Here is a 16,502-nt window from a genome sequence, read left to right on the forward strand (position 1 = left end):
ATAATATCAATAAAAAAAAAATGATACACAGTCCAAATATGAAGCATAATTTAAAGTGCAATGAAATTGCAAGCAAACAGATTTTGGAAGCATTGGTGAAACCATTGGTAAGTGAACTCACAAAAAGTGTTGTTAATGTCAATTTTTTCTATAGCTATAAAATATAAATGGATGGTGGAACTTGATTTTAGCTGGAAAAGCAGCAAAAATCCATTTTACATTTAGATGGGTTTTTACAAAAAAAACTAAATTTTCAAAAGGTAAACCTGAAAACATATTCCAAGACAACAGATCTGAGATATTTGAGAAATGGGACAGTCCTTTAATATGATTTCAGTATTTTTGTGAATAAATCATACACAGGTTTCACGGGTGCGAGTACAAAAAGTAGAAGGAAAAAAATGCTGTACACGTGGGGCCTGGTTCACTGCAGCTTTAAAACATTCTGCAAATTAAAGGCTGTTAACATTTTACAGCATCCTATAACCTTAGTATACCTCTATTCATGAGATGATGATTTGAATTTAACAGACAGAGTTTACCCAAGTATGTGCACACATATAAAAAGAAACATTCATTCAGATTTGTCCAACTAAGTCCTTAATGAAGGTTAGTAACTTGGACACTATGACACAGTTCCGTCCACCCCTGATGAAGACTCTTATTCAAAGTTTCCCAGTCTGGTGTTATGAACTCTGCATCATCTTCTTTTTCTTTAGAAGTCTTTGCCTCCAATCGTCAGGCAGCACTTCGAAGTTAGCGTTCTTTACAGATTTTCCCCTGTAGACGATTACATAAATTTTTATTTAACTTGATCTAAACTTTCTGTATTCATATCAAAAGTATTCTAAACAACATTCTTGACAGTGTAAAAAATGAATAAAAAAAGTGGTACACATAAAAAAAAATTTAAACTTACGAAGCAAGCTGTTGTTGTTTCCAATCCTCTATGCGTCTGTTGTTCAGCTGGTCTCGATCTTCATCACTGGAACTTGACTTCTCTTCTTCATCTAGCTCTTTCTGAATGCTCTGCCACTTCTTCACTAGGGATGGCATTTTCGTCTTGCTTTTCTTGGACTTAAAATAAGACAGCATTTCTAAATTATTTCCAAACATATGATTTTTAGGAAAATACACTGCCGCCCAAAAGTTTGGAATAATGTACAGATTTTGCTGTTTCGGAAGGAAACTGGTACTTTAATTCACCAAAGTGGCATTCAACTGATCACAAAGTATAGTCATGACATTACTGATGTAAAAAACAGCATCATCACTATTTGAAAAAAGTCATTTTTAATCAAATCTAGACAGGACCCATATCCAGCAGCCATCACTTCAACACTTTATCCTTGAGTAATCATGATAATTTGCTAATTTGGTACTAGAAAATCTTATTTTCTATACTTTATATCATTATATCAAACAGATGAAAGCTATCTGGTTTGCTAAATGAAGCTTAACATTGTCTTTGTGTTTGTTTCTGAGTTGCCACAATATGTGTCTTAAGGTCAATATTAGGTCAAAAATGGCAAAAAAAGAAACCGCTTTCTCTAGAAACTCATCAGTCAATCATTGTTTTGAGTAATGAAGGCTACACAATGCTTGAAATTACCAAAAAACTGAAGATTTCATACAAAGGTGTACACTACAGTCTTCAAAGACAAAGGACAACTGGCTCTAACAAGGACAGAAAGAGATGTGGAAGGCCAGATGTACAACTAAACAAGAGGATAAGTACATCAGAGTCTCTAGTTTGAGAAATAGACACCTCACATGTCCTCAGCTGACAGCTTCATTGAATTCTACCCGCTCAACACCAGTTTCATGTACAACAGTAAAGAGGGATGCAGGCCTTATGGGAAGAATTGCAAAGAAAAAGCTACTTTTGAAAACAGGAAAAACAAAAAGAAAAGGTTAGAGTGGGCAAAGAAACACAGACATGGGACAGCATAGAATTGGAAAAGAATGTTAATGATCTTAAACCCATTGAGCTTTTGTGGGATCAGCTAGACTGTAAGGTGCATGAGAAGTGCCCGACAAGACAGCCACATCTATGGCAAGTGCTACAGGAAGCGTGGGGTGAAACGTCACATCTGGACAAACTGACAGCTAGAATCCCAAGGATCTGCAAAGCTGTCATTGCTGCACTTTGAAGAAGTTCTAACATTTTTCTGACATTGTTTTTCCAAATTGTAATAGTAATATTTCACATTATTATGTCCTGACTATACGTTGTGATCAGTTGAATGCCACTTTGATGAATAAAAGTACCAATTTCCTTTCGAAACAGTGAAATTGTACTGTACGTTATTCAAAATTTTGGCCGCCAGTGTATGTATGGAAAACACTATCGAAAAAAGAAGCAACACTGGAAATAAAATAAAATGGAGGATGGACAAAAGTTAGAAGCTATTCTTTATCTATACCTACCTTCTCTTTCTTCTGTTTCTTTGTTTTATCTATAAGCACTTTGCTTGGTTCCAGGCTGCTGGGAGGAAGAGGCGCAGGAACAGGAGGTAGTTGTGGTTGGGCTGGTAGGACTGGCATTGGTGGAGTTAAGCTCTCAACAGGCAGAGAAGGTACAATTGCAGTAGTCATTCCCCAGAAAGCATTTCCAACTAGAACTGGGGCTGTGAATACATTAAAACAAGGCAGGATGATTATTAAAGGGGTCATATAATGCCATTTTTGTACAAGTTAATATGAATCTTTAGGGTCTAAATGAAAACTTTGTAATATACTTTTATTAAAAATTCTCATTAGTATTTTAAGAAAACACTAATTTTACCTGCTCAAAAACAGCTCTGTTTTCAGCACTGCGTTCAGTGCATATGACTTTAAATGAAAATGAGCTTTGGTCACCCGCCCCTCCGTTCTGGAGTTATTCTCCGTATAACTGTTTTTTTGACATTACTTCTTAATCAGTAACATACAAGTAAACCAGGTGTAACTTAGTGTTACCATGTTAACTGTAACACCTGCGTACACAGTTTTTAATAACACAATAACCATAACGCGTTGTTCATTATAAGCGTGGGATTATGAATTATATTGAGAACGTCGTAACGTTATGGAAAACATGCCGTAATGTACCCTGAGTGTAAACATTAGCCACATTCATTGTGAAGCGTGCAAGCGATTTGCAAAGATTAATATAAAGGTTAATAAAACATTACACTTACTTCTTCTGGAGGTGCAGAGGGAATATAAATAGTTGGTACCAAATCTTTTTTCAGCAGCAGCTTCTTAGCAAAACCAGCTTTATACTGACCCTCGTTTATAAAGCAGTCTGGTGAAAAATGATTCGCGCAAACATGAACGCATTGACGTTGCTCGTTGGGAATATTCCCATCGTAAACAAAACTCAGCCAACGCGTCTTCAGCGGTTCAGATTTAGGAACATCAAAATGACTGCTGTGTTCGTTATTACACCGAAGAACAGAACACCACAATCGCTTAGGCGCCATTCTGCTCCAGTGTATCAACAATGATGACGGACTATGATTGACAGCTCGCTCACGAGCGAGGGCGGGTCTGTGTTGAAACACTGCTGTCAATCAACAATCCTGGGAGGGGCGTCCGACCGATCATAATAGGATGGTTGTGTACAGGCACAGCCAACACACATTTCAGAACAATCAACTTGAAAAAGTGCATGTACCCATTATATGACCCCTTTAAACATAATGAAAAACATTTTAAAAGCAGAAATGTGTATTATTCTTACCAGCTGTGGCACATGATTGAGTATATAGAATGGGGCTGCTGCCGATGGTGACTGTTTTGGTTAGTGGCCCTGATCCTGGTGACTTGCGCTTCTGACCTTTAGCCACAACCATCAAAGAAGCTGCTGCCTCAGCCGCCTGTGGAAAGGAACAGAAGTCAAAACATGCTCCAGTGCACATCAAGTAAAATACCCAAGAGAAAAAAAGTTACCTTGAACTCTTCTGTTCCAGGAGCCGGAGGTTCTGACTCCTCATCCTCCATCTCCACTTCCTCAATCTCTCCGTCATCACTGAGGGGTGGTGGAGGGGGTGGAGGAGGGGATTCAGGAGGTGGAGGTGGTGGTGGTGGTTGCTCCATAGGTGGAGGGGGCGGATCTTCTGGAGGAAGTGGAGGCAGGGGAGGTTGAGGAGGCTGGGGAACCGACCAATATGAATGCATTTCTGCCATGGAAGTTCCTGTATTAATAATAATAATAATTTTAAAAAAGTTTGTTATTCCTTACTGTGGTAAACAGGGCGGGCTGAGCATCATCTGGGCAGAGCAAGGCTGGGAATATAAGTGGTGAATGAGTTACACCTATGTGCCACACCGCTCTCACATTCCAGTGAGGAGTGGTGGGAGTATTTCAGACGGGGAGAGAGAGAGACGATGTCGATGTGGTTGTGTATTTCAGGAACCGCTGAAAAGCAACCCGGACCCGTCTGTGTTCAATGTTTCGACTGAAAAGTAATTGTGGAACATTGAAAAGTGTGTATGCAATAAATGTCTCATGTGGACTGTCAAGCCAGTCCCAGCTTCCTCCTTTGCCATTCTTGATTCCTTTACACTTACATATTGCAGTTTTAATTAGGAAACATGTATGTCAAGATCACAGCAGATTTGGAATCATACGGCAACGGCATCAAACCTGGCATGACAAGTTTGAATGTGTGCATACGAGAATAAGATTTGAGAGCTATGACGAATGGGAAGATTTTTTGTAAATAAAAGCCCCATACTCAATACACTAAAGTCAATGTTCTTCTTCATTCTTTGCTTAGAGCTAGAAAGAAGTTAAAAATGGTTGTGCAATGGTATAGTGTTTGTGAACATTCAGACACTGGCCATGCTGAAAGAGGCATTTAGAGGAGCATTTAAATATGACTACATGTAAAACATTAACAAATGTGACATTTAAATGTGTTATACATTACTACATCCCTCATACTATGATTAGAACTCACATGAAATCAGTAAAATAAGTTTTAACCACTTACTGATAATGTTGTAATAGATAATGTTTCATTTATCATGTTTACATTCTGCATTCATGGCACGAATAACATTGATTATATCATTACAATTGCACTTGTCAAGGGGTGAGATATATTAGGCAGAAAATTAACAGTCAATTCATGAATTTCATGTGTTTGAAGCAGAAAAAATGGACAAAGTAAGGATCTGAGCAACTTTGGCAAGGGCCAAATTGTGTTGGCTAGACGACTGGGTCAGAGCATCTCCAAAACGGCAGGTCTTGTGGGGTGTTCCCGATATGCCGTGGTTGTTAACCTACCAAAAGTGGCCCAATGAAGGACCACCGGTGAACCAGGACAGAGTCATGGATGCCCAAGGCTCATTGATGCACGTGGGGAGCAAAGGCATGTGCTGCGTAGCCACAGACCTGTCAGAGCGCCTATGCTAACCCCTGTCCACTGCCGAAAGCACCTACAATGAGCACGTGAGCATCAGAACTGGACCATGGAGCAATGGAAGAAGGTGGCCTGGTCCGATGAATTTTTTTAGATCATTTGGATGGCCGAGTGCGTGGGTGTCGTTTACCTAGGGAAGAGATGGCAGCAGGATGCACTACGGGAAGAAGGCAGGCTGGTGGAGGCAGTGTGACGCTTTGGGTAATGTTCTGCTGGGAAACCTTGGGTCCTGGCATACATGTGGATGATACTTTGACAAGTACTAACTACCTCAAGATTGTTGCAGACCACGTGAAACCCTTCATGGAAGCGGTATTCCCTGATGGCAGTGGCCTCTTTCAGCAGAATAATGTGCCCTGCCACACTGCAAAAAATTATCAAGAATGGTTTGAGGAACATGAGAGAGTTCAAGGTGTTGACTTTGCCTCCAAACTCCCCAGATCTCAAGTCCGATCCATGGAGTTCCCACCTTTTAAGTCCATGCTTCGACGGGTCAGAGCTGTTTTTGTGGCAAGAGGGGGACCTACACTATATTAGGCAGGTGGTTTTAATGTTGTGGCTGATTGGTGTATTTGTAAAACATGATAATATTCCCGGTTTTGGTGCTGTGTCCACCCACTGTTCTGATTGGCTTCCTGCTCTTGACTGACCTGCTCACTCTACTTGCCATGTAAATGCTAACTGCTACTGGGCAGGCTACAGAAGTGATTAAAGGTAAATTTGGCATTGATGTGTTGTTGTGGAGGTGCTCAGATGCAAATGACTACCACAGTGTGACATCACAATGTGGAGGAAGTAGAGAACTAATTGTTTTGGCAGCTTGGTTTCAACATGCTCTTTTGGCAGTGAGGAGACTGTTCATACAGACATACATTTTGATTGCTGAAACATACAGTATGTTTTTATAATACAACAATTTTATAAAATGTTATTCTTATTTTCATGACTACTTTAAAAACTTGGTGTCAGTCTTTTCCTGATACAACCTTCTCTGGTTTCAGAAGGTTTGGAACATAGTGGATTAGGTTTACGGACCACATTTAAGGAACTTTTCTAGTGCTTGTTTGGAGTTCAACGGTGTGCATCTATTTTCGTTGTATGGAAAAGTGGGTTGGAGCGTTCTGCAAAATATCTCCTTTCTTACTCCATGGAAAGATACAGGTTTGGAATGACATGACATAACACTTCCGGGTAAGTAAAATACAGAATTTACACTTCCCGGTGAGCTATTCCTGAACTACGCATCAGGACACCCACCTATGATACCACCAACAGCTTCAGCAGATGGATGACTGGTGTCTCCAGGGCCAGCTGTGGGTGGCAGGCATTGCTTAGCTTCCTCTCCCTCCTCCACAACTGGAAACTCCCACTGGGAGGCATTGGTCCGGTCATTCACATAGAAGTACCGCCTGTGCTCTCTAAAGTTGGAGAAACAAACACAGAGAGATGTCTTACCAACCATTCTCTCCACTATTTTCAAAGTCATGAGACCCTTGAGGAGTCAAAGGGAAGGGGGCTCTAGTTCCCTAATGAGGGAATGTTGAACTGGGCTTCACTTGGAGCCCAGAAGAAGAGCCAGATTATAATGGGTGCACTGATAAAGAACCCACCTTATCGTCAACAAAACAAAGCAAAAACAAACCAAAAAAAATAAATAAAAAATCTCCAAGCCAATCCTGAAAAGTTTAGCAGCATTAAGAAATCAGTCTCAGTTTCCATGTCAATACTCACACCGACAGTGACAAAACCCCTCCATTAGATGCCTTAAGAGAGGCATCTTCAACAGAGGGTAAAAGATAACAGTTTTATTTAACAATCATCAATAGTGCATGGAAAAATCCAATAAAAACAAACAATGAAATAGATTGGTCTGACCTTCAGGCTCCAAGGGCAAGGCATCGTCTTCCTTTATTGATGCTTGTGTGACACGCTGCTTCGACGTGGTCACTCTGTGTCACTCATTTCTCCCATCATTTTTGGGCAGTCCTGTAAAGTTCAAAGCTCTCGCACGCGCAACCACCTTCTAAGAGCTAGTAAACCCTTTTGACTGATTTTGAGGGAAGAGATGGGACTCTCTTTAGGATTCGGTTTGGTGGTGAGGCCGGCTTTTTAGAGACGCTCCCTTATCAGGTTTACCACAAACTTCTGTCTTTATCCATGCTCGTAAACACTCCCCAGTAATACAATCATGTGCAAATCAGTCGCGCGTTTGTCATGTAGCGGAGGCAGTGTGGTCAATCGTCACATGAGGGTACGTTTTGGGGAGGGGGAGTGATAAGGATATGAAAGGTAAGGAGCGCGTACCTGTCCCAGTGGCAGGACCAGCCTTTGGGAGTGGCGTTAAGTTCGTAATGTTTTATGTGCTCTGCGGCTTCCTGCAGCCTGCGGCGGAGATAGTTTCCATTCAGAGCGCCCTCTCGCCAGTCTGCAATCCGCGTCTTGAGGAGAAGACATCAAAAAGCAATTTCAATAAAGACTTTATAAAAACCACATTAAAATTCAGAAAGGTTATAGTTGGACTGACAATTAGATTTAAACTTTTTTTTCACTAAGACAGCTTCAATTTCGCTGTCTGACTTTACCTCTGTTTGCAGCAACAGCAGTTGAAAGTTTGAGATGGCTTTTTTGTCAATTCCTAAGAACTCCATTTTGCTGGTGAGTGTGTTGGCAAGTTCTCCGATCTGAAACTAAAGAATGCATTCCAACATGAGGATCTGTTAATGCAGACTTTTTCTGTCATAAAACAATTTATATTACCATTAACTGTAATCTGTAGGTCATTTACTCTAAATAAAATCATAGCAATAGGTATATAAGGCAGAGAGTTTCTTAAAGAAATAGTTTACCCAGAAGATTCAACCACCTTAATTTTGTGCCGAACCCGTAGGACGTTTCTTTCAGAACACAAAAATGTTAGGGTGGAATTTTAGCCTCAGTCACCATTCACAAAAGAGATACAATGAAAGGAAAACGGTGAATGAGGCTAAAATTCTACCCATCATCTCCTTTTGTTTTCCAAAATTACAGGTCTGGAACAACATGAAGGTGGGAGAATTAGGACAGAATTTTCAATTTTGTGAATTATCCCTTTAAAGTCCAAATAAAACATCATACGTTTTAATAAGAAATTGGATGTATTTCCCAAAGAAGTAAGATATTCATAAAAATGTAGGGCAGGACTTAAATTTTATCCATCATTACATAACAGAATGGAGCCAGGTGGTTGAAGAAGAGGGGTTGAAAAAATTTAAATTGTGTTAGAAATAGAAATTGACAAGTGATGTCAGCGAAACAGGACAGTTATTTAATTTTGATGAAATACACATTTCCATTTGTAGTTATGTGCACTGTTATTGCACATTAAGACCATGAATGTTTATTAACAATATAGTCAAATGTCAATTTTGATTACAAGTTGATTTCAACTCATTCCATATACCTTGAGGTCCTCTTCTTCCTTTTGAAGTGTTTTGGATACAGACTTCTCCTTTTCATCTTCTTCCCCTTGCTTCTCTGTTGTTTTGGAATGTGCTTGAAACACAAGATGCTTTGTAAGTTTTTGATTCATGTTCTATACTGCTCTAGAAAACAGTAAACCAAGTTTGTTCATTTTTATGGAGTCAACCAAGTTTATAAATTTTTTTTAAGGACTTTAGATTTTAAATGTTAGTCTTTACCATTATCGGAGCACTCAGGAGTGCCCAATCCTGCTTTGTCTGAGCCCCGGCTGCTCGAGTCAGGGCTTGGTGCGCGAAGAAAGGATGTCTTCCATTTGTTCTTCTTCAAAAGTATGTTGCGAGGCCCCTCCTGACTGGTTTCAGAACAGGGGCTGGAACCACCAGCACTGCCATCACCTTCCTCCAAGGCTCGAAGCTCAGCCTACAGAATAACAAACCCTTAACTTGTGGCAGCATTTTAAACATTTAAAGAAATGATTTTATGAAATTAGATATTTATAGACTTTGTTTAAATGCACATTATTTTCCTATTAATGTCCATATTCTGGTTAAGCCTTCATTCAGAACTAAGACTTTTTTTACATGCTCAACCATTTAAAAAATGTCCCTGTATACATGGTAATCAATATTTTGGGACTAATCTAAGACAGGGCTATTCAGGGTCACGTGACGCCATGCAAGAAGCAGACGTGTGAGCGACGAGCTCTGCGCACTTTGCTAAATTTATAATTATTCTCATGTTATAATCTGGTGAAATTCGATACAAAAATCGTGGCAAAGAAGTCAAAATCCTCAGGCTCTGGAGACATTAAAAGACACTTGCGTGTTCAGGATGAAAGCCCCGACAGGCCTATAGCGCGGTGGAAGAGGAGATCCAGCATCAACTGTCCAACATGTCAGTGATGCTGACAAAGGTTCTTGCTGACTTATACGTCTCGCTGTTATATCTCGCTGTTATACGTCGATCGATTACGGTGATGGAAATGACATTTTCTGAGTTAGTTACAAGAGTGGCAGATGTTGAGAAACTAATCGATTATCTGGAGTCATCATAGAGGGAATTATCTGCTAATCCACCCATGACCAAAGTTGATTTGGAACTTGTTCTTGAAAAGCTTGAAGATCTTGTGAATAGAAGCTTTAAGAATAACGTCAGAACTGTTGGAATTCCTGAGCTCAGGATGGCGAATATGGTAAAATTCCTAGACGAGCTTTTCCCGAGTTTGCTCGACATAACAGGCCACAAGCTGGAAATCTCGCAAGCTCACAGTTTCAGCTTGGAGATCTGCTGAGGGAGAAAGGCCAATCCTGATCAATCCTGGCCAAATTTCAGAGATCATCCGATAAAGATCTCATGTTGCACCAGGCGAGGAGCAAAGGAAAGCTTTCTTGGAAGAATCGTGATATTTTCTTGTTGACAAGAGAGAAACGCGATCGATTCAGGGAATGCAAGAAACTCTTGCATCAACATAAGATAATTTTTGCATTGATGTTTCAGGCTGTTACGTTCCCGTGTTGTCTGCCCCGTGTTTTCTGTTTCACTCGTCGCTGATCACATTCCATGTCACGTTTTCCTTGTTGTATGCCCCGTGTATCACTTGTCTGTCTAAAAACTACACTTCCCACAATTCCCTGATCTCATCACTGCATCATTGTTCTCACCTGTGTCTCGTTTAGTCTTCATTGTGTCTGTATATTTAAACCCTGTTGTTTTCCCTTTTCCCTTGTCGTTCGTTGTATGGTTTCTTGTCGTGCCTTTGCCCTTGTTACCTGCCCTTCGTGTTTGTTCTTCCAGCCGTGTGTTCTTTTTGTGTTAAAGTTAGTTTTTCCCATCGTGGACTTTTCTTTGTGTTTACTCAGTTACTATTTGTTTGTCAATAAAAGCCGCGATTGGATCCGCACCTCCCGTCTGCCTTCTCCTCCTTCCCACACATCCATAACACAGGCCAAGCTGAGAATAGAAGCGAAGGAGGGTCGCAAAATATTTACATGTCCCAATCAGGCAATGTCTTTTATAGAATCAATGGGTGAGTAAACCATTGGGTGTTTCTCATGTGAGTGGGTCGACTCGCTTTACTTACTCTGGCTTTTGAGGTAGCTGGGCGTCATTTTTGTTTCCTTTTGCATTGGCTTCATCTAGCGTCTGGAGCTTTTTTTTTTTAATAACACTTTTCCATTGACCGAAGATCACTTTTCGGGGTTTGATTGTTTCACTTATGGGGAATGTGGTCTGTATAATCTTGTTTTTGACACACAATAATTATTTTCTACTATATCAAAATGTCAATATGAGTGGATTGTCTCTCTCTCCACATGGAATGTGAATGGGTTGGAGCACCCTATAAAAAGAATGAAGGTTATTACTTTTCTTAAATGTAAGAAATATGATATAGTGTTTCTTCAAGAAGCACACCTTTCTCAGCAGGAAGCTGGAAAATTTGGGAAGATATGGGGTGGACATGTTTTCTTTAGTGCTGACACAAGTAAGGGCAGGGGAGTCATTATATTGGTAAATAAACATCTACAATTCAAATGTCTCAAATTTAAAGATAAATTAGGGAGAGTAATTATGGTTTTAGCTGAAATTCAGGGGCAAAGGTTGATTTTCGCTAATATTTACGCACCTAATGCTGATGATCAGGGATTTTTTTATAGATCTTTAAGTGATGTTGCAAGCCACTGGCACCCCTCATGATTTAATATTGGGAGGAGACTTTAATCTTTTGATGGATTCAGTCCTTGATCATAGTGAAGCAAATGTGTGCAAGCCCCCTAGAGCAACGTTGTCACTTAATTTTTAGAAACATTAATATAACCGTTTTTTGTACTTCAAGGTATGGTGGAAAATTAAACTAACTTAACATTGTATTTCTATAGGGCTAGTTAAAATATTTATGATTAAATCACTTTCCTACTCCATAACAGATATTATTTTCCTTGGAAATGTGCAGTGTTGGGGGGGCCTCCAGGTACAGGGTTGGGAACCACTGGTGTAGGTCATTGAGCATGAAAATTACACCATAGCACTAATGAGTGTCCAGCCAACGGTATTACCGGTATAACTGGTTTTGAACGCGGATACGCACCGGTATGAAAATTATGAAATCCTGGCAAGTCTAAGTTTGAACATGTACACACAGTCTTTGAATAATGAGTTTTCTAACGATGCTACTCACTTTTTTCCTCTCTAATGCTAGTTCTAGATCCATGGTGTCCTCTTCTGCCTCCTCCCTGTCAGAAGATTCTGCGGAGTGGTTTCTGCTGCGCTGGTTACTTTGGCTGTCCATGTCCTGGAGAGCCGGGGAGTTCAAAGATGGAGTCGCTTCCACCTCCAGATCCTGGGCTGCTTCAACTGTATCCTCTATGGCCATTACCTTCTTTCTCCACTTCTCTTCTGCTTCCTTCACCTCCTCTGGGATTAGGGGAGCTAGGAGAGTAGCTGCAACACCCCTACTCTCCTCCTCTTCGCTGGTCAAAGCCACAACACTCTCTATTACTTCCTGTGTGGATAGAAGATGCAGAATTACACATTGCTACAATTGACCGAACTGTAAGTGAAGAAGTGTTGGAACAGTAGATATTTCGAACAGGTGTGATTGAGGGGTTCATGCAAAAATCTTGCCTTCTTTTTGGTTTCCCTCTTTGATGTGGGGGCAGGTGCAACAGACTGCTGTTCAGTATAAACATTGCTATGCTCTGCCACACCATTACCATTTACAGATGAACTGTAGAAAATAACGTGAAATGAGATGACAGATAAATATGTGAATAATTCCAAAAAAGGAAAAATGCCAATTTTACAAAATAACCACTCTTTTTTTTAATTTGTACATCACTAGAGTGGCTCCAAAAAGCATTTGGACACATAAGCCACACTTAAAAATGTAAAAATTGTATCGCATTAGATAACAAAATATCAACAAAATGAAATGGCATCTGCAAGATCCTAGAAGTTTTCTCAGAGGGGAAAAAAAAAAACTTTGAACAATTCGTCTTTGCAATTACTTTTATCTTACTGGACCTGAGGTCATTTTTAGTGGTTGTGTAAAGTCAGTCACATACAAATTCACACAGGTGTAGTTCATCACATTAACTATACTACACTTCTTTAAAAATAAATGTGACTTGGTTTGATATTTTGTAATCTAATGTAATAACATTCATATAACTTTAATATGGCTTTAGAGTACAAATATGTTCTAGGACCAATGTTTATTCATTTCTTCAAGAAAATCTTGTTTAGTAGAATACTGAAAATCAGAACATCAAGATTACTGGCAACATACATGCAATATGCAAGTTTCTTTAAAACGTAAGATGTCATGTTTACTTAACATCATTACTCACCTATCCGCATAATGTAAGCTCTGCATTTGGTCGGCCAGGTAATGCGGGAGCACCCAGGCCACCTCATTGGTCTGAGTATTCCAATAATAGTAACAGCCAGTATTTTCATCCCACACCTCCTGCCAGTCACCCATCTCCAACCCAGCTATAGCACCCCAAACATAACAAAACAAACATTAAATCTATACTTCACATCTGTGTATATCAGTTGTCATCTGACAGGCCCATAAATACAAAAGATAATGCAACCCCACTGATTTTCCTAATGCACATAACCTGGAGAACTCACCTCCTGCAAGGGAGTATTGCGTGTTGTATTCAAATTCTTGCGTGGAGCTGTTCTCAGCATGAGCCTGCTGGTCTGTTTTGGGTTCAGGACGTGGAGGGGTTGGGGCTGGAGCACTGGGCTCTGTCCCTGATTCATCTGTTTGGGTCGGCTGGGTGGTAATTGCATCAATTTCCTGTTGGAAACATAAACAATAGCCATGTCATGCCAAACTTTTTTTATATATAAAAGAGTAGTGTAAAAACAGATATGTTTTGTCTTATTACAAAGGTGTACAAATATGGACAGTTCGATAACCTCTAGCTTAACTCACCGCCATAAAATTGGCAAGTGTGCTGTCTATGTCTGCAGACTGGTTATGTTTTGCCTTTGTGGCAGTCGCAGGGTTCTCTGTCGCATCTTCTTCTTCACTGTCTTCATAGGCTCCAAGCAAAGACAGACCCTCTGCAAACCAAACACACAATGCATAACTCCTCACCACTTTCATAAAGATATCTGTACTAAATTTGACTCCATTTTAAATTATTCAAATTAAAGACTATTATACACTGGCAGCCAAAAGTTTGGAATAATGTACAACTATTGCTCTTATGAAAAGAAATTGGTCCTTTTATTCACCATAAAGGCATTCAACTGATCACAATGTATAGTCAGGACATTAATAACGTGAAAAATTACTATTACAATTAAAAAAATAATAATTCAGAACTTCTTAAACTATTTCAAAGATTTCTCATTAAAAAAATCCTCCATGTGCAGCAATGACAGCTTTGCAGATCCTTGTTATTCTAGCTGTCAGTTTGTCCAGATACTCAGGTGACATTTCACTACATGCTTCCTGTAGCACTTCCTGTAGTCGTGTTGGGCACTTCTCACACACCGTACAGTCTAGCTGATCCCACAAAAGCTCAATGGTGTTAAGATCCATAACACTCTTTTCCAAATATCTGTTGTTCAATGTCTGTCTGTTTCTTTGCCCACTCTATCCATTTCTTTTTGTTTTTTCAGTTTTCAGTCATTTCCTGACTACTCAGTGATCAGTTGAATGCCACTTTGGTGAATTAAAATACCCATTTCCTTCCGAATGAGCAAAATCTGTACATTATTCTAAACTTTTTGAAGCCAGTGTATATTAAATAATGAACATCAAATTCACATGTAGTTACAATGTTATATATAGATTACACCTATTAAATATATAAACGTCTATTACATATCTACCCTCACAAAATATTAATTATTGTCAACAAACAGGTAAGCTAAAGCTATAACTTACGTGTGGCCTTCACAGCTGGGGTCTTCATTCCTAGGTTTACGTCTCTCGGGATTGCCTGCCCATCTGTGTTACCCTCAGGTTCGTCTAAAACAGAAGACAGACAGTTTGTAACGTTATAAACTTTTCCCAAAATGTTCCAACTGAACCAATGCGGCGTTTATCTGAAAAAGGTGAGTTAGCATGCTATGTTGCGCTTTGTCTCCAGCTCAGCGACGACTGCTTTGCTATCTCTGAATACTGTTTAAACTATATTATAAATTGACTCTAATATATCCATTTAATCTAGTATTAAAGTGCTAACCATGTTTTTCCGTCGATATTAATTAACATCGTAACCACCGGAAAAGCTCTGACATCACACATATATACATGTATACAGACGTTAATCGGTATCGGTAGCTAAAGCTAAACATACACGACAAACGGAGATTAAAACTGATGAACCCGACAACACTATATATGTATAACTATTAAAACGCAACTTAATTTGTATCGCAACAACATAGGTATACGCAGTCAAAAGACACAATTGACAATCAACTGACTGTCAGTTATGAAATAACTCGATTCTACAGAACTAAAGAAGCATGTGAATCTCTAGATTGTATATTCTAGTACTGTTCAACCGACGAGTTAAAAAATAAAATATGTTTTGATCTCTTTATCGTCTACCTTCGGATCCAGAGCCGACTCCGTCCTCTCTTGCTTCTCCGGTGGCGTTGCGGTTTGGTTTTGGCGGTGAAAGCTGTAATATGGTTCTTCTGCCTGTGCCTGTGCGAGTCTTCTTCCCCATCACTGCCGCTTCTACTGCTGTTAGTAATGGAGCTTCGCTCGCAAACACAGCTCTGTGCTACTAGTCTGTCTGTTCTTTCCAAATGGCTGATTGACTTCTTATCCTTCAAAATAAAAGCTATTATGTAACTTCATGTTTTCGTTTTTTAATAAAACATATTTATTCACGGAGATGTTGTAGAATGAACTGCAAGTTTATTAAATGACAGAAACCACATCAAAAGTGTCATTTGTTTTATCTGTAGGAAAATTACGTGTCACAAAAGGCACAAAAAAAGGGACTTTGAATTTGTCGTGTTTACCAGACATGCTTTGTGAAAAACGCAGTTTATTTTAAAAACGAATTTGATCAATTGAAATTTGTGCAGTAGATCAAACTATACCCAGATCTGGTAAACAAATGTTGATATTATACTGTACTTGTTTTTTTTATTTATATGTGTGTGTGTGTGTGTGTGTGTGTGTGTGTGTGTGTGTGTGTGTGTGTGTGTGTGTGTGTGTGTGTGTGTGTGTGTGTGTGTGTGTGTGTGTGTATGTGTGAGCGTGTATTTATCACTTTGTGGGGACCAAATGTCCCCATAAGGATAGTAAAACCCTAAATTTTTGACCTTGTGGGGACATTTTGTCGGTCCCCATGAGGAAAACAGCTTATAAATCATACTAAATTATGTTTTTTGAAAAGGTAAAAATGCAGAAAGTTTTCTGTGAGGGTTAGGTTTAGGGGTTGGGTTAGGTTTAGGGGATAGAATATAAAGTTTGTACAGTATAAAAACCATTATGTCTATGGAAAGTCCCCATAAAACATGGAAACACAACATGTGTGTGTGTGTGTGTGTGTGTGTGTGTGTGTGTGTGTGTGTGTGTGTGTGTGTGTGTGTGTGTATATATACATATATACGTATTTTGCCCTTCAAATAAATAAAATTGTG

The 16,502-nt window shown here is 39.4% G+C and overlaps 1 protein-coding gene across 1 annotated transcript; it reads right to left on the reverse strand.

The window, feature by feature from the left end:
* Positions 1-274: 274 nt before the first annotated feature.
* fnbp4 (formin binding protein 4) lies at positions 275-15,655 on the reverse strand. The gene is made up of 17 exons (XM_052119457.1): positions 15,454-15,655; positions 14,782-14,865; positions 13,819-13,949; positions 13,509-13,680; positions 13,220-13,364; positions 12,495-12,597; positions 12,049-12,372; positions 9,092-9,293; positions 8,854-8,945; positions 7,997-8,101; positions 7,719-7,852; positions 6,672-6,832; positions 3,937-4,181; positions 3,728-3,863; positions 2,431-2,630; positions 920-1,077; positions 275-780 (listed from the first exon to the last, which is right to left on the reverse strand). The coding sequence occupies exons 1-17, from the start codon at positions 15,572-15,574 to the stop codon at positions 687-689; spliced, it is 2,607 nt and encodes an 868-aa protein (XP_051975417.1). The 5' UTR covers positions 15,575-15,655; the 3' UTR covers positions 275-686.
* Between the last annotated feature and the right edge of the window lie 847 nt (positions 15,656-16,502).

This window comes from Xyrauchen texanus, chromosome 46 (assembly GCF_025860055.1).
Source record: "Xyrauchen texanus isolate HMW12.3.18 chromosome 46, RBS_HiC_50CHRs, whole genome shotgun sequence".
Taxonomy (NCBI): Eukaryota; Metazoa; Chordata; class Actinopteri; order Cypriniformes; family Catostomidae; genus Xyrauchen; species Xyrauchen texanus.